General features: G+C 42.8%; 1 protein-coding gene across 1 annotated transcript in view; it reads left to right on the forward strand.

Moving 5' to 3' along the window:
• obscnb (obscurin, cytoskeletal calmodulin and titin-interacting RhoGEF b) overlaps positions 1 to 22603 on the forward strand; it is a 696366-nt gene that overhangs the window by 463586 nt on the left and 210177 nt on the right. Inside the window, exons 71-74 of the mRNA XM_080214757.1 lie at positions 5502 to 5777; positions 6078 to 6350; positions 17599 to 17889; positions 19579 to 19848. Coding sequence (XP_080070883.1) covers positions 5502 to 5777; positions 6078 to 6350; positions 17599 to 17889; positions 19579 to 19848 — 1110 coding nt within the window. The remainder of the gene's footprint in view (positions 1 to 5501; positions 5778 to 6077; positions 6351 to 17598; positions 17890 to 19578; positions 19849 to 22603) is intronic.

Consider the following 22603-nt stretch of genomic DNA (forward strand, 5'->3'; position numbering starts at 1 on the left):
AGCATCTCGCAATCCTCAACACACAGATACGTCTAGGAGATCACAGATGTCTTCTCCTACAAGGCATATTACTACATGAGGTTTTCATTCGATGAAGATAACCAGGCTGCAAGATTCAATGGCTTTATAGCTATCACACAAGTTACCAAGCATATCTTACACTGTAATATTCACAATATGTGTACAATCCACGTAAACTAAGCAAGCTGTGGTCAGACTAACCACATTCCAAAAACAAGTTACAAATGCCACCGAAAGCAAATGTAATGGCTCTCCAATGAATTCCGCCCCACCCCCCCAAAACACTTGTCACACTGTGAACCAACTGGTCTCATGGAAATTCTGTCTTTCACATGAGGTTTTCCAGTGTCAATGCTTAAAGAACTCACCTTGGAATTTTCTCCCAAATAATGCTCTCCTAGAACATCTTCAACAAAAATCTGCCTCCTAGGTTTCAAATTCTCCTGCTGTTCCTTTCCCTGATCTCTTCATGCATTCCAGCTTCACTTTCCACATGCACTCTCAGATTTCAACCTTGCCAACAAGATACCATTGCTCCAAAAATCTGTAGTAAAGAATCAGCAATCTTCAGCTGTCTCCTCAGATCATCTGGCCTTTTGCAAATTCGCTTTGTTCTAAGTTTGTTCTCTGCAGCTTTCTCTCTTTAATTCAAAGCCTTTTTCTCTGCTCCTTACTCTTGACTTCATATATCAGAACCTTGCAGATTCCTGTTCTTTTTTTCTTGACTGGACCGTGTCCCTGGGACCTGCCTCATGCAATTCTTGCACTCTGCTTTTTCTGGCACTTCTGCAATGGTTCTCCACTGTGGAGATGTAGAAGGTCACCTGACCTTTTCACGCTCTTTCACTTGCTATCATTTTTCTTCTGCATAAGTGCCTCAAGCCTGGTTCCAGATAAAAAGAAAACAAATTCTGCGCAAATGGCCTGACAATGAGAATATGCCCCAATTGTGCATGCATGACTATTCTCCAGCTTACTCATACTCAATAGCCTAAGAACATAAAAAACATAAGCTATATGTGTGTGGCCATTCCAGGGCCACATGATGCCCAGAGGCTGCTGATACCCACTGGGATCTACAGTTCCCAACTGCGAGGATCTGATATTCTATTGAAAAATACATTTTTATAGTATTTTTCTTGTTCAGTTAATAACAATTGCCAGTGGTTGTAAAGATGGGTTTCAAAGGATGCACCTCTCTCTACCCAACTCCGATTTGCTGCTTCTCCCTGCAGCTCTGCACTCTCCACTCTCTTCCGTGCATGAGAAATGAATTGTGTGGAGAGGGAAGGACAGTATTTAAAGAGAGTGATTGTGAAGCATGGTTGTCAGATGGCACTAAAACTAAAGAGGAGTGTGAGTGCTGCTCATTTGATGGGACTCTGAGGATGTACCTGAATTAGCAAAGTGTGTCGGTTAAGATGTGTAATGCACAAGAATGCTGGTAAAGTCAGAATGTGAGGATTGGTATTGAAAATGTTATGCCACACCATTCTTGGGTACTTTGAACCCCTTGGCACTCTAGCTAGTTTAGGGGACCACTCTGCTGGCGCCTATTCCCTCCGCCACTTCCTGCAGATCTAATTTATTGGAGACGCTAGCCACTTCCATGTCGTTGACAAACATCATGTCACTTCAGTCCCTCCAATCTCACAGGAGAGTCGTCAGGTTAGAGCTTGGGATCCTGGGCAGCCTTCCCAGATCTCATTACCATTGCTGTGGTGTCTGACACAGCAGGAACTAATGTATAGTTTAAGCATTCTGACCCATGTTTGGGCCCCTTTCAGTGGAAATCCTTCTGCTGCCAATCTGATGCCCTCTCTGAATGGTCCGGAAGCCCGGAATCAGAATGTTAGTCCTGTGGTGGAGTTAACTAGCCACGCTAAAGGGCAAAAAGTTTCTGACCTACTCGCTGCCTGTGTGCCCATTGAATTCATTGCATCTTAATTTACTAGGTAAGTACTTACCTCAGAATGCCAAGTCAAGAAAAGCACAGCTGCAATTTGTTTTTCCTTCAAATGTACTGATTTTTCCTTGGCTTGCTTCATTCTTTTTGGCAAATAAATTAGAACTGAGTATTTACAGCAAATACCCAGATTGTTTGAGGTTTCAAATTTGTATCGATGTATTTATAATGATTCAGGAATTGAAATTAATGTTGGATTTTGATGCAAAACAGGTAATATCAGATCTGCCACATTAATTCTATTGACTTCAATGGAACTGAAATCTGCTACCTAGAATGGGCAGATGATCTGATACCACCCATTTTGCTCCATACCCAAAACATACTGCTACTCTGTATTCTATGCTCACTGGTACGGTGTCCATTAATCTTCTGACATAACATTTGTATTATTTTTCTTGCCTTCACAGTGCAAGACCTTTCTTAAAATAAAGAGAAATGTTTACCTGTTAGCTTGGGGTTACGGCTAATACTGCACAGATTGGAAATGTCACAATAATCATGAAATGGTTGATATAATTTTTTATATTAATTTATGTCATGTGGGCATCACTGACGAGGCCAGCAACTATTGCTCATTCGTAATTGCCCTTGAGAAGGTCTTGGGGGCAACACAGTGGTTGGCACTGCCACATCACCGCAACAAGGACCAGGGTTCAGTTTTGGCCTTAGGTGTCTGTGCAGTTTGCATGTTCTCCTTATGTCCGCATGGGTTTCCTCTGGCTCCTTCGGTTTCCTCCCACGGTCCAAAGATGTGCAGGTTAGGTGGATTGGCCGTGCCGTATTCTGCCTAGTGTGTAGGTTAGATGGATTAGGTATGGGTGTAATGCTCTTTGGAGGGTTAGTACAGACTCAATGGGTTGAATGGCCTTCTTTTACACAATAGGAATTCTATGCTGAGCTGTATTCTTGAACCACTATGGTGTAGTTACACCCATAATTCTGTTAGGGAGTGAGTTCCAGGATTTTGATCCATTGACAGGCTTTGGGGAGTTAGGAAATAAGTTACTTGCTGCAGGATTCTTAGCTTTTGACCTGCTTTTGTAGCCACAATAGTTATATAGCTGGCACAGTTCAGTTTCTGGTAAATGGCAACCTCCAGGATTTTGATAGTGGGGGGATTCAGCGATGGGAATGCCACTGAATGTTAAGGGACAATGCTCCAGTTTTCTCCCACATTCTGAAAGACATGCTGGTTAGGTGCATTGACCTGAACAGGCGCTGGACCGTGGCAGCTAGGGAAATTTCACAGTAACTTCATTGCAATGTTAATGTAAGCCTTACTCATGACTAATAAATAAACTTTAGATTCTCTCTTATTGGAAATAGTCAGTACCTGGCACCTGTGTGTTACGAATGTTACTTCCATTTGTCACCCCAAGTCTGGATATTGTGCCGATCTTGTGCATTTGGACACGGACTGCTTCAATATCCGAGGAGTCACAAATGATTCTGAACATTGTATGATCACCAATAAACATCCCCACTTTTGACATTAGAATTGAAGGAAGATCAGTGGAAGACAGTTGGGTATAGGGCACTACCGTGCAGAATACTGCAATGATGTTGTGGAACTGAGATAATTCACTTCCAACAATGAAACTATTTTCTTTTGTGCTAAATATGACTCCAACCAGCAGAGAGCTTTTTCCTTGATTCACAATGACTCAAGTTTTGCTACAGCTGCTTCACACCCAGTCAAATGCTAGGCTGATGTTGAGCACAGCCATTCAGCCCCCCTCTGGAGTTTATCTGTTTTGTCCAGATTTGTCCAGGCAGAGTGACCTGAGTGGAACCTAAACTGAGCATCACAAAGCAGATTATTGGTAAGCAAATCTTGCTTGATAGCACTGTTGATGACTCCATCCATCACTCCTGGTGATCAAGCGTAGACATTGGGGATATAATTGGCTGAGTTGGATTTGTCTTGCTTTTTGTGTACAGGATATACCTGGTCAGTTTTCCACGTTGCCAGGTGGATGTCAATGTTGTAGTTATAATGAAACAACTTAGCTAGAGGTGCATCAAGTTCTGGAACATAAATCTTCGGTACAATTGCTGGAATATGTTAGAACCCATAGCATTTGCAGTATCCAGTACCTTCAACCGTTTCTTGATATCATCAGGTCAAACATAGGAATAGTTTGGAGTGAATCAAACTGACTGATGACTGTCATCAGTGATGCTGGGGACCTCCAAGGAGGCTGAGATGGATCATTTACTCAGCATTTCTAGCTGAACATTGTTGTGAATGCTTCAGGCTTATGTTTTGCACTGACATGCTGGTCTCCTCCATTATTGATAATATTGGGGATATTTGTGGAGCCTCCTCCTCCAGGGAGTTGTTTAATTGTCCACCATCATTCATGGCTGGATGTGGCAGGACTGCTGAGCATAGATCTGTTGATTGTGGAATTGCTTAACTCTATCGCTTGCCACCTACACTACTTGGCACACAAGCAGTCATGTGTTGTAGTTTCCCTCCTCATTTTAGGTATGCTTAGTGTTACCCCTGGCATGCCCTCCTGCAGACTTCATTGAACTAGGGATCCCATGGCTTGACAGTAATGAGTGGGGGACATGCCAGGCCATGAGGTTGCAGATGTGGTTGAGTACAGTTTTGCTGCTGCTGATGGCCTAAAGCGCCTCAGTATGCCCAGTCTTGAATTGTTGGATCTGTTCAAAATCTATCCCATTTAACACAGTGGTCACGACACACAACTTGATGAAGAGTATCCTCATTGTGAAGTCAGGACTTTGTCTCCACAAGGGCTGTGCAGTGGTCATGGTATCAATACTGTATCCTCCAAGAGGTGTTCAACACAGAGGCATACTGATTGATCAGTTGAGGAGTGGTGGTTTATAGTAATCAGCAGGAGGTTTCTATTCCTGTGTTTGACCTGATGCTATCATATGTAATGGGGTCCATTGTCAATGTCGAGGATTCCCAAGGCAATTCCCTCTTGACTGTACACCACTGTGCCACCATTTCTGCTGGGTCTGTTCTGCTGGTGGGACAGGATACACCCAGAGAGGGTGATGATGGTGTCTGGAACACTATCAGTAAGGTTTGATTCCATGAGTATAATTATGTCAAGCCATTGTTTGACTACTCTGTGTGACAGCTCTCCCAATTTTGGCACAAGTCCCCAGATGTTAGTAAGGAGAACTTTGCAGGGTCAACAGGCATTTAATAATTGACGATCTTGCTGTGGATCTGGAGTCATTAGACTTTTAATTCCAGGTTTTTACATGAAGTAGAAAATAGCTTACTTGTTAAGGAACATTTTTTTTCTGAGGGTGAGAGTATGTTGCTGGGCAGACTAGAAGGGTTCAATTCTGTATCTAATCATGCTGTACCTAACCTAGGAGTATTTTATCATAGCACTAAAATTGCTCTTTGTTTTATTTCTAAACTTGGATATCCCTCACTTTGAGGAATAAAAGAATGACCTAAAAAGTTTAACATTAAAGCATTATGAGTCACAGAGGTATTTATATCTTTTTCAATCAGCAAAGCAACCCGATATTGTCGAAGGGCTGGAAAATGTAGATACGTCAGAAGGTGGTGAAGCTTTGTTTGAGTGCCACTTGGCCAGGCCAGAGTTACACGATTACAAGTGGTTGATGGATGACATTCCCATTTCACAGTCTGAAAATGTAGAAATGGCAATCCTAGAAGCTGGAAAACGACATCTGTTACTCTTAAAGAACTTAATTCCCTCAGACAGCTGTCGAGTAACCTTTGTATCTGGAAATGCCATGTCATCAGCCTATTTAACTGTTAAAGGTAAAAGAATATTGTGATGTCCTTGTTATAAAATTTTCTCCAAGTAATCAAAAGGAAACTTGTCCTTCAAAATTAATTTAAATTAATTTATCTTCAGTTATTACAACAATAGAGAGGAAAAAATATTTTATGCTTTCTATATACAGTTGTCAAGGTATTGGTTATAAATGTTTTATAACTCTACATTCCTTTCCTGTGATTGGTTAAACTAAAATAGCTTATACTTGAAATCTGACTGATTTGATATTTGTTGCTGTGTTTGGTGTGTATGCCTTATATTTATATATTTCTTCTGTGTAGGGTGGCATGTTAACATTTTGAAGACTTTGAGCAATACTGAAGTGGTCCAAGGTAATGATGCTGAATTTGAATGTGTACTGAGTGAAGTGGTCCCTCCCACTGAGGTGAACTGGTATCTGAATGAAACTGATATTCATTCAGATGAACATTGGGAAACAAAGACAGAGAAGAACACTCACAAACTCATTCTGAATAATGCCCAACTTAATCATTCTGGAGAAATAACGTTTGCTTCAAGGGATGCCATTACATCAGCAAAATTAACTGTTATAGGTAAGCTGCTAGATGTTGACATCAATTAAATGATGTAAGATTGATGAATGACATTGTTTAAAAGTTTTTAAGAGATTTGAGTGAACAGCCTGATAATAGAAATGTTTAAATTCTTATGTTATAATCCATTGGAGACTAGTTGGTGTTCTTGGATTGCCTGACTGTTTACATAATAATTAGAAACGTGCATAGACCATACAGTCCCCAAGCTTGCTCCGCCTTTCAGTACAATCATGGTTGATCTCCTGTCTCAACACCACTTTCCTACTTATTTGCCATATCCCTAAGAGATCAGAAAACTGCCTTTTCTGGCCTTGAATATACCGAATGAAGGAGGATCCAATGATCCACAGCCCTCAAGGGCTTTCCCTTCATCTCAGTCCTAAATGATTAGGCTGTGGCCTGGTGTTCTAGCTTACCCAGACATAAGAAACAGCCGCTCAGAGTAAAACCGCTAGCGTGTAAAACCCCTTCAGAATCCTTCATGTTTCAATGAGATCACTATTAATTTTTCTAAACTCCAAAGAATATAGGCCCAAGCTACTCAGCCTGTTATCATAGGACAGCCACTGAACCAATCTAGTGAATCTTTGCCATGCCAAACAGAATCCAGCATTTTACCACCCACTTACCTCAGGCTAACTGGCCTGCAGTTTCCCTCCCTTTTTGAATAACAGTGTTACCTGAGCTACCTTCTTTCTTCAACATCATCTTTCAAACCCTCAAACTCTGCTACCCAGAACACAAGGGCAGCAAACAAATGGAAACATCATCACCTGCAAATTCACAGGAACATAGGAATTAGGAGCAGAAATATGCAAATTCAGCCTTCCAGCCTGCTTTGCCATTCGATCAGATCATGGCTCATCACTGCTTGGTCTCAAATCCACTTCCCCACCTCTTCCCCATATCCCTTTACCCTTTTTTTAAATTAGAAATATACCTAAATCCTTCTTGGAATCATTCAATGATTCAAACTCCACCGCACTATGAGGCAGCAAGTTCCACAAATTCACCACCCTTTCCACAAAGTAGTTCCTTCTCATCTGAGTTTTAAATCTACTGCTTTCAACCTATACCTGTAATACTCTTGTTCTAGATTGCCCCTTAAGAGAAAGTATATGGGCCGGGCTTCTCTTCAAAACATAGTGTTGAATTCATGTAAAACCTGCAGTAACTCACCCTGGTTCTTTTTAGTGGGATTTTCAAAATGAATCTCCCAACTCTGAGTACTGCAGAGTGCCTCAGGGAGATTCACGCTGAAAATGAGAGGGCAGGACCTATTCCCACAGGAGAGGACAGCAGCATGGCACAGAGCAAGCTACTGCACATGCACCAAGCTACCATTGCAGTGATTGGCCCATGTGCAGTAGCAGCGCACTGCCACCCTCCCAATCGCTGGCCAGCCCTGCAACCCTGCCCGCATCACTAGCTGTACAACCTCCCAAACCCCGGTCACCGGCCTCCCCAATGTCTCCAGATGTCCACCCTCCCTCAGCAGTTCCCCCCCCCTTCCCCCCCCAATACAAAGGTGCCCCTTGGGCATTGCCATATTGCCCTGGGGGCAGTGCCAGGGGGTGGGCTGGCACTGCCAGACTGGCATTGTCCAGGAGGCACCACCCCCTTACCTCCAGGGGGGTCTCCTTGGCCACCCTTCACTCCAGCGGGTTCAGGCCACCAGCTCCTAGCTGTTATAAACCTTGCTGGAGTGAACCACTGCTGGAGGAGGGGGTAGGGGGGAACACCAGCAGACCCAGACAGACCTGGGCCTGCTAATGATACTCAAATGAGGATTTCAATATAGAAATCAGCTTCACACTGATTTCCTGAAATCCTGGCCCCAGAGATGCGTGGAGGCTGTAATGCCCAGCGTGGAACCCGCTAATCCCCTTGGTTTATATTTACTTTATCAATCCCTTTTAAAACTTTGTATACACTTCAATCAGATCCTCTCTCGTCCTTCTAAACTCCAGCGAGGATGAGCACAAACAGTTTAATCTCACCTCATATGTCAACCCTTTCATTCCCGGAATCAATCTGACTTGCCTCTGATGCCACCACATCCTTCCTCAAATAAGGAGCCCAAAGCTGGATGCAGTACTCCAGATCTGGCCTCAGCAGCATTCTATACAATTTCAACAACACTTCTTTACTTTTATACTCCAGTCCCTTTGCAATAAATGCCAACATCCCATTTGCCTTTTTGATTACATGCTGCAACTGCATACTGAGCATAGACATCCAGATTTGTCTGCCCAGGCACATTTTTAATTTTGTTTCCATTTAAGAAATAATTTCCCTTTCTACTTTTCTGCCAAAATCCCTGTCCAAGTTGCACAGCATCCTGACTTGGAAAAGTATCATCATTACTTCATCCATTGCTGTGTCAAAATCCTGGAACTCCTTATCTAGGAGCATTGCACCAAATAAACTGCAGTGGTTCAAGAAGGTAGCTCACTACCACCTTCTCGAGGGCAATTAGGGATGGACAATAAAGCCTGGCCTTGCCAATACCAAGCACAAACAAAAAGAATCCACTGCAAACATTCTGGTATTTACAGAATTTTAGAAATTCATAACCAGTGCATTCACTATCTGAACAGATCCCCTTTTTAATTGTTGTTGTTGTTCGTCCATTGTCGTCGATGAGGACCCCGACACCATTAGTCATTTTGAGGCTGGATGCAGTGTGTCCGAAGATTACTGATCAGGCCAATTCAGGCACAGAATGTCCAGGCACATATTGTACAGACTTGTGTAGGCACTGTAGTTGTTGCGCTGGTGGCTGTGGACTTGCACAGCTCGCGCTTAAGTTCTGCTTCAGCAATGCACCTTGCTTCGTAAGCTTGACAGCCCTTGTGGATGAGGCAGCGCCAGGTAGGGCAGTTTTGTGCCAGTGTTTCCCAGGTGGTCATGTCTATGTCAAGTGACTTCAGGGACGCCTTGAGTGTGTCTTTGTGATGTTTTTTCTGCCCTCCATGTGAGCATCTTCCAGCAGAGAGTTCCCCAAAAAGGAGCTGCTTGGGTACACGCTCATCTGGCATACAGATGACATGACCTGCCCGCCAGGTCTGCGCTCTCATCAGCAGTGTGTGGACTGATGGTAGACTTGCTCTAGAGAGAACTTGAGTGTCTGGTACTTTGTCTTGCCATCTGATGCATAATATTCTGTGAAGACAAGTCATGTGGAAATGATTGTGTTGGACTGCATGCCTTCCATACACAGTCCACGTTTCACAGGCATACAGGAGGGTAGTGAGTACCACTGTGCTGTAGACCTTCAGTTTTGTTGCTGGGCTGATTCTTCGACATTCCCATACAGTGGAGCGCAGTCTACCAAAAGCAGAACTTGCCTTTGCTATTCTGCAGTTAACTTCTGTATCAATAGTCACTACTTGGGAGCGGGTGCTGCCAAGGTAAGTGAACTGGTCCACTGCCTGTAGTTTCTGCCCTTTGATTGCAATTAGGGGTTCTGTGTACAATACATAAGGAGCAGGCTGGTGCATGACTTCGGTCTTTTTAATGTTGATGATGAGTCCAAAGTTGTCACAAGCCAAGGAAAATTTGTCCGTACTGATTTGCATCTCTGGCTCTGAGCCAGTACACAGGACGCAGTCATCAGCAAAGCGGAAGTCTCTCAGAACAGTCTCCTTCACTTTGTTAATAGCTTGAAGTCTCCTCAGGTTGAAGAGTTTCCCATCCACTCTGTACCTGAGGCTGATTCCAGCAACACTGTCCTGGAAGGCATCATTCAGCAAGGCTGTAAACATCATGCTGAACAGTGTGGGTGCGAGCGCACAGCCCTATTTGACGCCATTGCTGACTGGGAATGCCTCAGAGGATTATCTGTCATCCAGTACTCTGGCCATCATGCCACCTTGGAACTGGTGTACTATCTGAATGAATTTGGGGCGGCAGCTGAACTTTGACATGATCCTCCACAGGCCTTGTCGGCTTACAGTGTCGAAGGCTTCGTGAGGTCAACAAAGGTTGTTTGGAGCTCGCGATTCTGCACATGACACTTCTCCTGAAGTTGGCGTGCAGCAAAAATCATGTCAGTAGCCCTGCAACCTTTGCGGAAGCCACACTGTGACTCTGGACGCAGGCCCAGCTCCAGATGAGTGACTAGACGATTTAGCAGGACTCTTGCGAGGGTTTTTCCTGTGATGGAGAGCAGCGAGATTCCGTGGTGATTGTTGCATACTTGCCAATTGCCCTTCCTCTTGTTGACATGTACGTTGGAAGCATCTTTGAGTTCCTGAGGAATGGATCCTTGCTTCCAAAAGGACTGGAACAACGCAGTGAGCTTCTCGATAAGTACAGGACCAGCAGTTTTGTAGATCTCTGTGGGTATGGCATCTGCCCCTGGGGCTTTGACAATGGATAGCTAGCTGACAGCTTTCGTGACTTCGGCTACTACTGGTGGGTCATCCATGACGCTGTTGATATCAACCTGGGGAATCCTGTCTATTGCCTCATTGTTAATAGATGACGGTCAGTTGAGGACGGCTTCAAAGTGTTCAGCCCATCTCTACAGGATCTGAGCCCTCTTTGTAATGAGAGTTGTACCATCTGTACTCAGGAGGGGGGAGCTCCTGAGAGATTGAGGTCCATAGAGAGTGTTGAGGGCTTCATAGAACCGTTTCAAGTCGTTTCTGTCAGTGTATCCCTGTATTTCATCTGCCTTGGCTCTCAGTCAGGCATCCTGCATTTTACGCAGTTTATTCTGGATTGTCCAGCAAGCACTGGTAAAAACATTTTTCTTGGCAGCTGATGATGGGTCATTCTGACAGGCCCGATGAAGATGGTGCTTTTCAACAAGTAGAGCCCGTATCTCCTCATCATTCTCATCGAACCAGTCATGCTGCTTGCGGGTAAAGGGCCCAAGCATCTTCAGTGCAGATGAATGGACAGCATCCTTGAAGCATTCCCAGTCGTCCCCAGCGCTGGCTGCGAGGTATAGGTCAGCAAGTTTGATTTCTAAATCTTCAGCCAGTGCTAAAACTATGCTGGGGTTCTTTAGCTTGGCCTCACTGATTCTTTTCATAACCTTGCTTTCTTATGGTCACCCCTTGGGTCTAATGCAGAGCCTCATTTTGGAGATAATGAGCCTGTGGTCTGTCCAGCAGTCAGCATCACGTATGGCCTTGGTCACTCTGACATCCTGCCTGTCTTTTCTCCTGACAATGACATAGTCGATAAGATGCCAATGCTTAGAGCATCCAGGAGGTCTTGTTATGGGTAGGCAGACAGAAGGTTGTGTTGGTGATGAGAAGGTTGTGTGCTGCACAGTTCTTCATTAAGAGTAGGCCTTTACCGTTACACTTGCCCACTCCATGCCTCCCAATGACTCCCTGCTAGATTGCAGTTACACCCTACTCTTTCATTGAAATTACCAAGCACGATCAGCTTATTGGTACTGCTCACTGCTGATAGTAGGGCGTCTAGTTCTTCATAGGGTGTCTAGTTCATCTTGTCCAGATTGTTCATTGTTGGGGGCATAGGCGCTGATCAGGGTGGCTTGACTTCTGTTCTGTAGCGGAAGCTATAATATCATAACTGGTCATTGGCACCCTTGGGTAGACTAGCAAGTTTCCGAACAAGGTGACTCCTGACAACAAATCCAACTCCAGCATCACAACGCTCATCGCTGCTGTGACCGCTTCAGAAAAAAGTGTATCCACCTCCAGTTTCAGTCAACTGACCTACGTTGGCAAGACGAGTTTCACTCAGGGCTGCAATGTCAATGTTATATCTTGCAAGCTTTCTGGCGACTAAGGCTTTTCTTCTCTCTGGTCTGTCTGCTGTAGGCTTGTCCAAAAATGTGCGCACGTTCCAAGTGCTAATGGTGAGCAGTGTCACCTTGTGTTTTATTTTCTTTGTTTGACCGCAAGATGGGATGCCTGTCAGCCGCAGTAAACTGGCTAGGGTATAGTGAAGCAGGCAATGTTTAGGGTGCGTTTTCTATCCCTTCCTCATTCTACAGAGGTGAGCAGTGTGTTCCTGAAGAGGACTGCTCAGTCGCCCAGGTAGACGCCAAGTTTCACTGCTGCTTCAGTCGTTGGAAAATGACCATTAGACCTGACACACCCGTGTGCAAGTCCATGACTACAGCTCCCAGTGTATCTGCACCTGCTGCTTCATCGCTCACTCATCACCACAGGATTTCACAGGACGATGATGATGATGATGGTGTCGGGACAAGGGCTTGATTTGGATTAAAGTGAGGGAGAGTTGTGCAGCATCAGCCTCACTGTCTCTTCTCAATTCCCATCTGGGGATCCAGTGGCAAGATAAGAGTTAAGATGGCTGGAGATGGAATTAGGCACAGTGGATGACCAGATCACAGAAGACATGTCTTCTGTATCTTGTCCTGCTCTTTGCATTCCATGACGCTTGCAGAGACTGCCTTCTTGACTGTTGGACCTTCCATTGGTCCTGTCCACTCAATCCGCCGGAGTCTGTCTTCACATGCTGGGATAGACATCTCCCTATCTCACCAAGGGTTGAGACCTGTTGGCTACCCTCACCTGGTTTAGCCAGCTTGTCAAAGCCGTTGCCTGGGGTATGGCCGCTGTTGTATGTAAACAGCAACGGGGAGCCACAGGTGAGAGTTGAGTGCCGGATGGGGATAAAGGGTGGACAAACTGCCCTGAAAAGTACGCAACATGTTCCCCCACCACAGATACTACCCCTCCTTGACACCCCATACACCCCTTTTTTAATTAAGGAAAATAGAGCATCAAATCCTGCAAGTTAGTCTGTTTTCAGTCCCTTCATTTCTCCAATTTTTTTCCCTGCAAATACAGAGGAATTTTAGTTTTGAGGAAATATTGAAAGGCCGGGGGGGGAGGGGAGTATGGATTTTAAGCTCACCAGTGAAGCCAGCTGCTGAGCTGTTGGAGTGTCACTGTGTAGGCGCCCAATCTCCCAATGAATTGGGAGATCTCCTGCTATCCCCCGCCCCCTCCCTCGAACACCCGCTTTGCTGGCAGCTCTGATGAAAGGTCATCCAGATTCGAAACATTCACCAGAATTCTACTGCCCTTCCTCCCACAGGAATTGGAACAGTCAATGGGTGGACAGTGGGAAGGTCTGTTGACCTCTGGCAGGATTTTCTGGTCTTGCATCAAGCAATGCAGGAAAATCCCATTGGCTCTATTCTCTTTCTACAGATGCTGTCAGACTAGCTGAGATTCTCCAGCATTTTCAGTTTTTGTTTCAGATTCCAGAATCCACAGTGTTTAATGTTTAAGGTTTATTTGTTAATGTCTCAAGTACAAAGAACAAAGAAAATTACAGCACAGGAACAGGCCCTTCGCCCCTCCAAGCTTGCACCGACCATGCTGTCTGATTTAACTAAAACCCCCTACGCTTCTGGGGACCATATCCCTCTATTCCTTTCTCATTCATGTACTTGTCAAGATGCCCTTAAAAGTCACTCCCATATCTGCTTCCAATACCTCCCGTGGCAATGAGTTCCAGGCACCCACCACTCTCTGCATAAAAACTCTGCCCCGTACATCTCTTTTAAAACTTGCCCCTCACACCTTAAACCTATACCCCCTAGTAATTGACTGTTCCACCCTGGGAAAAGCTTCTGACTATCCATTCTGTCCATACCGCTCATAATCTTGTAGACTTCTATTAAGTCTCCCCTCAACCTCCCCTCAATGGTCGCTACGAGAGGACACAGATTTAAGGTGCGGGGAGGGAGGTTCAGAAGTGATGTTAGGGGTAAGTTTTTCACTCAGAGGGTGGTGAGTGAATGGAATCGGCTGCCGTCAGTGGTGGTGGAGGCGAACTCGCTGGGGTCTTTTAAAAGACTTCTGGATGAGTATATGGGGTTTAATGAGATTGAGGGTTATAGATAGGTCTGTAGGTTGGTAGGTGATGATGTGATCGGCGCAACTTGTGGGCCAAAGGGCCTGTTTGTGCTGTAGTGTTCTATGTTCTATGTTCTATGTTCAACCTCAGTCGCTCCAGTGAGAACAAACCAAGTTTTGCCAACCTCTCCTCATAGCTAATGCCCACCATACCAGGCAACATCCTGATAAATCTTTTCTGTACCCTTTCCAAAGCCTCCACATCTTTCTGGTAGTGTGGCGACCAGAATTGAACACTATATTCCAAGTACGGCCTCACTAAGATTCTATAAAGCGTCAACATGACTTGCCAGTTTTTAAACTCAGTATCTAAGCCGATGAAGACAAGAATGCCGTAAGCCTTCTTGACTACTTTCTCCACCTGCTTGCCACTTTCAGTGATCTGAGTACCTGTACACCCAGATCCCTTTGCCTATCAATACTCTTAAGGGTCCTGCCATTTACTGTATATTTCCTATCTGTATTAGACCTTCCAAATGCATTACCTCACACTTGTCCAAATTAAACTCCATCTGCCATATTTCTGCCCAAGCCTCCAACTGATCTATACCCTGCTGTGTGCTCTGATGGTCCTCATCGCTATCTGCAAATCCACCAACCTTTGTGTCAACTGCAAACTTACTAATCAATCCAGTTACATTTTCCTCCAAATCATTTATATGTATTACAAACAGCAAAGGTCCCAGCACTGATCTCTGAGGAACACCACTTGTCACAACCCTATATTCAGAACCACACTCTTCCACTGCTACTCTCTCTTCTTTGACCGAGCCAGTTTTGTATCCATCTTGCCAGCTCACCTCTGATCCCATGCAACTTCACCTCCTGCACCAGTCTGCCATGAGGGACCTTGTCAAAGACCTTACTGAAGTCCATGCAGACAACATCCACTGCTCTACCCTCATCAATCAAGTAGGCTTACATTAACACTGTAATGAAGTTACTGTGAAAATTCCTTAATTGCCACATTCCGGCACCTGTTCAAGTGCACTGAGGGAGAATTTAGCATGGCCAATGCACCTAACCAGCACATCTTTTGGACTGTGGGAGGACATCGCAGCACCTGGAGGAAATCCATACGGACACAGTGAGAACGTGCAGACTGCACAGATAGTGACCCAAGCCAGGAATTGAACACAGGTCTCTGGCACTGTGAGGCAGCAGTGCTAACTATTGTGCCACTCTTTTGCTCGTATATAAAGCTGAGCAGTTAACTGTTTCATGCTGCATTCTCCATGGCATGCCCCCATCAAAAAGAGTCTACTTTCCAACCAATCGGCACTCACTTTTCATGCAGCATAAATTATTGTTCCCCATTGCAACTGGAAAATTCTTGTGAGCTATCCCGATGAGTACAAGACAAAAGGTATTGATGGCATGTCTCTTTTTTTCAGCAATACTCAAGTTCTGTGCCACAAAATGCCTATTTGGAATAGTATCTGGTTCTTTTTTGTTGCAGATATAATGATCACCTGTACAAAGATGAAAAGTCAAAATATCAGTTTAAATAAAAGTGTTTTTAAAGAAATTAGTAGGATTAAAGTAATGACAATTGTATTAAAAAATTAGGGGTGTAATTTTCCATTTTATGCACATAGTGCCAGTTGAAAGGAGAAATCTGACTCGCAGCTCACAGATTGCAAAGTCAGCTTTTCTGTCCAGAAATCCAGCCTGCTGTGGAGAAAAAAATCTTGAGACACAGCCCTCACAAATGGGTCAGGACTGGGAGAAGCCAGCAACCGGCAATCTGGAGATTGGGGGTACCCAATCTCCGATGGAAAAAACAGGAAACTCTCCCCTTCCTTAGAGAACAAGGGATTCACATTTTCCGAATCTTGCAACATTTTGCACCCATGTTACTCTTTGCACTCGTGGCAAACGTGGGTACAAAATAGTGACCAAGAGTTAGAAAATTGAGGTCTTCTAGGTGAAAGGAAAACTGTATTAATGCTATAAATCAAGTAAAATGGAAAATGCTGGAAGTACTCTGTGGATCAAGCAGCATTTGTGGAGAGAGAAACAGAATTGATTTTTCAGGTCAATTCTCTTTCATTAAAACTGTTAGGTTAGTGGTTGTTTTTAAGCAAATGAAAGGGAAGAATACAAAAGGGAAGGGTAGGGTGGAAGATAGGGAAGATCAATTGACAAAAAAATTGCTGGTGCAGGACCAAATGGAATGGTAATGGGGCAAGTGAAGAAAACACTGTTGAGAAGCTAGCTGCAAATGCAGAATGACCATCCCAAAGCAAAAGGAGAAACATGACTAAAACCAAAACCTGCAAAGAAAGGGGAACAAAGTGAGTGGAAAAAATAGTGTCTGAAATTAGTCATCTAGAGTTGGGTTTAATATTGTGCTTGTTTGTAAGCCAGTTTGTTGATTATTGATCCCTATATATATATCAGCAGAGAAATGGAATATTGGAAAGAAATATTTCTGTTTGTTAATGGTACATTTTCCTCCGACTCACGCAGTTACAATTACAATGGTTCAGCATGAATCAAAGCAAAGGAAAAATAATAAAATCATACTTCATAATAATTAGTAATTACATGAGCTAGTTACTGTTGGGTTATTTTGCCCACTGTTTTATTGGAAATATTAACCCATTTATAATAGTTATGCTAAAAATTTCAAGTAAGAAGAATTTCATAACTAGCAGTGCACATGTGACTTCAACCCTGACGTTACATTTGAAGTCAGAACATAGAAAAACTACAGCACAAACAGTCCCTTCGGCCCACAAGTTGTGCCGATCGTATCTGTACCTACGAGGCTTACCTGTAACCCTCAATCCTGTTAAGTCCCATGTACTCATCCAGAAGTCTCTTCAAAGACCCTGTCAAATTTGCCTCCACCACCACCGACGGCAGCCGATTCCACACATCCACCACCCTCTGAGTGAAAGACTTAAAGTTGATCAGCTTTCAGTAGAAAGATAGGTGGTAGGGCACATTTTGTTATACCATAAAGATAATCAATTGCAACCTATTGAGATAACTAAAAATGCATAAAGTGACAATTACCTTTGTAAGGTTTTATTTTACAGGTGGTTTAACTAACTGGTTTATTTGCAGTTCACAAGTCTGAAAGTCAAGTCTGTCTTTATGGTCAATTACTTTTAGATAATTTATGTACATGACAACATCAGTGACTTTGTGGATCTTTAACTTAATAGTTTAGGTTAATTTAGTCTCTAAATGAAGAGTGTATGTTAATTGAATCTAGCTAAGAACAAATGCAATTTATCCATTAAAGGTGCTGATTTCTTCTGATGTGTACCAAATTAATAATATATTTGAATTTCATTTGTATGATCACCATTTCAAAAATTAAGATAATGATTCTAACTCTGCACATTTAGGCCTTCCTGACCCTCCTGAGGATCCAGAGGTCGTTAGAAAGAACCATCAGTCTGTTACCCTCTCTTGGTTCACACCATTAAGTGATGGTGGCAGTGTTATACTAGGCTATCATATTGAGATGAAACCTGCTGACAGCGATTGCTGGTTGCCATGTAATACGAAAGTGATTGAAGAGACGGAGTTCACTGTTGATAACCTAATACCAGGCACTGGTTACAGATTCCGTGTTTCAGCTCTGAACCGGGCTGGTGCCGGAGAACCTGTTCATTTACCGCAGACGGTTCTGCTGGGTGAGAATTACAAATAGACCCATTTAAGCAGCACGTGCACTTGCATGTACTTCACGCTTTTACAACTAAACAGAGCTGCAATCGGACTTTAGTTCTCTGGAAATCAAAATTGGGAAGCTTATTAATTTCAATAAGAACTTCAGTGTTAAAGTGCATGTTTGCTTCTTTTGTCACACTTTCTTTCTCAATGCACTATTGGAACCTCCAGATACTTGAGTCTTAAAAATCGCTAACAATGATTAGTCAGTTTAGAATTGTAAGAAAATGATGTGGCATTACTTCTGTAAGTGTTTTCACTTTCTTGAAAACAGTGATGTGTACCTGGCAAACAATAACTACAATACATTGTAATTATTTTCTGACAATTATTTTGTTTAATTAGGCAATTCATGCACACAAGCCACAATGGCTTGCTGAGCTGACAAATCCATTTAGTTTTATCTCTAGAAAAATCCTTCTGCAGTTTCACTTTATGCTTCTTGCTTAAAACGGAAGAAAAACACAAACTATTTTTAACTTAACTAGGTTTTGTTAAATTTTATTATTAGTCTACTTCATTTCAATTTGCAATATCCATATTTGGAATTCTGTTTTGACTATTTCATATGTCATTAAGAATTAGGCTAATGGCTCAACACTAAATGTATGGCATATTTTCTATTAATTACTTAGATTCCTTCATTGTTACTTTCATGTTTATTGTTGCGATCAGATCTGTCATAAAGTAATTAAATGACAGAGCAGGCTCAAGGGGCCTTGTTCGTATGTCAGTGTTATTTGATTTTTGAATGCCATAATTCTGATATAGATTGTAAAAAGTACTCATATTTTAACTTCTTTTTCCTCTCAAATGTTTTGATGAATTTGACTTGTTATTAAAATGAAGTACTGGCAGTAGACTACTCAATTGCAAAGGATACCCACCTCTCCAGTGCTGCCATCATATTTACACATGCATAATTCAACCAGAGGCTGCGATACAGCTGCCATAAATGGAAACCTTGACTACCTCTCCCATCCCTAACCTTAATGAACAAATGATTCCACCCATCATGTCAGCCAATGTCCCTTCCACCCACCTCCTTGGGCAGTCTATACCAACCTATGCTCCTCCATCTACTTTACATGACCTTCATACTCCTCATGTCAACCTATGCCCTGCTATCCACCCCCATGACCGCTCAGATACTCCATGCAAACCTATGACATTTGCAACTTGGTCAACTCTACACCATTTGGCTGTTTAGGATATAAGTTTTGGAAATCCTTCCCTAAAGATCTTTGACTTTCGCTCCTCCTTTAAGATGCTTCTAAAAGTCAACCCTTTTGACTATGCTTTTGACCCCTGTCCTAACAGCTCTTTATGTGGCTCAGCATCAATCTATTTTCGATAGAAGCTCCTGTGGATCATTTTGGAATATTTTACTATGTTAGTCCAAGTTGCTGATATTCAATAGCACACACAATCCTTAATAGCATAGAAACTGTTTTCTTCAAACACTTGTCAATTTTTATTGATGCTGTGTTTAATGTTCTGACCCAAACTACACTATTGTAGTAGCTCTTAGTTTTTGTCTATATTTTATTTGGATTGTACATTTACAATGTTATTTGCGTAGTGTAAAAGAATATTTGCATTGTATGTAGTGGATTCATCCCTCTGAGTCTTTATTTTAATCTGTTTTGCAGAGGTTCCTGTGGTTGTCATCATTCCTCTCTCTAACATTACTATAAGTAGTGGAGAATCTCGCAAACTGGAATGTGAATTTTCCACTGATGTTATTAATGTAACATGGCTAAAGAATGATCAGCGCATTGAGACAAGCAGCAAGTATGAGATCATTTCTGACAGAAAGAAACATTATCTCATTATTCACAATTGCAGTGCTGAAGATGAAGGGAGGTACACCTGCATGGTGTCCTCAGAGATTAAAACATCTGCTGAAGTCTATTTTGATGGTAAATCATCATTTTGCTCTATTTGTTGCGATAATTTTCAATCAGTTTTACTGTGAAGCTTCTTAAAATCGTACAGTGAAGTAGAAATTCTTCACAAACATAAACCTTCATCTATAGTGGGTATAGTAGTGTAGTGATTACAATACTGAACTAACGACTCTTGATGTTTTGAGTTCAAATATTACCGTGGCAGAATATCATAGAAACCCTATAGTGCAGAAAGAGGCCGTTCGGCTCATTGAGTCTGCACCGACCACAATCCCACCCAGGCCCTACCCCCATATCCCTACATATTTACCCGCTAATCCCTTTAACCTACGCATCTCAGGACACTAAGGGGTAATTTTTAGCATGGCCAATCAACCTAACCCACACATCTTTGGACTGTGGGAGGAAACTGGAACATGCGGAAGAAACCCACGTAGACACCAGGAGACTGTACAAATCCACACAGACAGTCACCCAAGCCAGGAATCGAACCCAGATCCATGGAGCTGTGAAGCAGCAGTGCTAACCACTGTGCTACTGTGCCGCCCATATGAAGTTTAATTCAATAATTCTGATAATTTATGATCCAGCACTAACAAAGTACAATGAAAGCAGCTGGTTCACTGATATCCTTTAGGAAGAAAAGTGTCACTTACACAGAATAACCTCACATGACTGCAGTCCAAAGTATGTAGTTGGTCCTTAATGCCCTTGGCTTAACAAGTTTCTTGCTGTGCAACAATTTCTAAAATAATTCATTACCTTAACACTGATTTCATTACACAAGATCTCGCCAGTGCCATACAAAAATCAAACTTTAAATTCTCCCATTTGAGTTATATATTTTTTCTGTTTTTAATCATGCAGTAAAAATTTATTACTGAAATACAGATGAGATTAAAATCATCAATATAGATAAGTGACACAGCAATCTTTCATCTGGCCCCAGCTATTCACAACATACATCAACAATTTGGATGAGGAAATCAAATGTAATGTTTCCAAGTTTGCTATTGACACAGAACAAGATAGAATTGTGAGTGGCGCAGAGTATGCAAAGAGGCTTCAAGGTAATTTACGCAAGTTGAATGAGTGAACATGACAGCTGCAATATAATGTGGACAGATGCAATATAATTTGATCCACTTTGGAAAAATATTATGACAGAATATTATTTAAATAGTGATAGATTGGGAAATGTTGACGTATAAAGGGACCTGGGTGTCCTTTTACACCAGTAATTGAAAGCAAGTATGTAGATGCAACAAGCAGTTAGGAAGGCAAATGGTATGTTGACCTTCATTGTAAGAGTATTTGCCTACAGGAGCAAGGAAATCTTACTGCACAAGGCCTTAGTGAGACCACATTTGGTATACCGTGTTCAATCTTGGTCTCCTTACCTTAGAAAAAGATTTTTCTGCCTGTTTTGGGGGTGTATTTAGTTCCATGAATCTCTGGCACTCTGTGCATCACAGAGGACCCCAGAGAGATTCACGCTGATGAAGGGGGAGTGAGAGCTAATCCCACTGGAGAGGCAGCAGCACAGTGCTGAGTGGGCTGATCTGTCAGTGGGGAGATTGGTGCATGCACACTGCATCCCCCCCCCAATCACCGTGGAAATGTTAAGTCTTTCTCTTAAGAATGTCGGAGTAGAGTTAAGAGAGAAGTCAGGAGGGCAAAAAGGAGTCATGAGATTGTTTTGGCAGATAAGGCAAAAGAGAATCCAAAGAGCTTCTACAAGTACATAAAGTCAAAAGAGCAATCAGGGTGAGAGTTGGACCTCTTAAAGATCAACAAGGCCATCTTTGTGCGGATCCTCAAGAGATGGGTGAGATCCTAAATAAATATTTCTCATCAGTATTTACTGTTGAAAAAGACAAGGATGTTAGGGAACTTGGGAAAATAAATAGTGATGCCTTGTGGCATGTACATATTACAAAGAAGGAGTGCTGGAAATCTTAAAGTATATCAAGATACGTAAATCCTCAGGACCCGATGAAATGTATCCCAGGATGCTGTGGGAGGCTAGGGAGGAAATTGTGGGTTCCCTAGCAGAGATATTTGAACCATTAACAGCCACACAGTTATAGTATTGAAGACATTGTATAATTTACTAAGTTAGGAACAAATTTGTCATAATAATGTACTAAGCCTATAAAGGATCTCAATTACATCATATTCGTCAGACATGCTGGTTCTAAAATAGTGTCCATCTCTTTAGGTGCTTTAGACCTTTTACTATCAGTAATGTGACTCAAATACTAGACTGATGTCTGGAAAAAGGTTAGGCCTTTCTCTCTTGGTATGCAGACCATGGGCCCAATTTTACCATCATGTTGCATCCGTTTTCAGGCGTGAAAACTTGGTAAAGTTGGGCATGAGGCAAGTAGCATGATCCGTGACCGCCTCTGTGACCGTTCCCCCTTTACCAAGTGCCTAAAATGGCTGCAATCTGGACCATGCCCAAAATGGGTGCAACAGCAATTTAAATGTATTTGCATGCATTTAAATGGACTTAATGGGCCAGACGCCCAAACTTATTGGCATTTCCCTCTTTACCACTGCATTTGCTCATCCAGATTCGGTGTGAAATAGACATGGTCCACAAATGTCCAATTTCGGCGCTCCAGCTTCTGAGGAGATAAGTTCAGAACTTCTGGCGGCTCTCTGACTCAGATCAGTGGTGCTGGGGTGGGGAGGGAGGTGGGTCAGATGGCTGTCTGTCAGGAGATGGGGGAGGTAGGTCAGTTCACTCTCTGGTAGGGGG

Source organism: Carcharhinus amblyrhynchos, chromosome 2, assembly GCF_965287045.1.
Source record: "Carcharhinus amblyrhynchos chromosome 2, sCarAmb.v2.hapA, whole genome shotgun sequence".
NCBI lineage: Eukaryota > Metazoa > Chordata > Chondrichthyes > Carcharhiniformes > Carcharhinidae > Carcharhinus > Carcharhinus amblyrhynchos.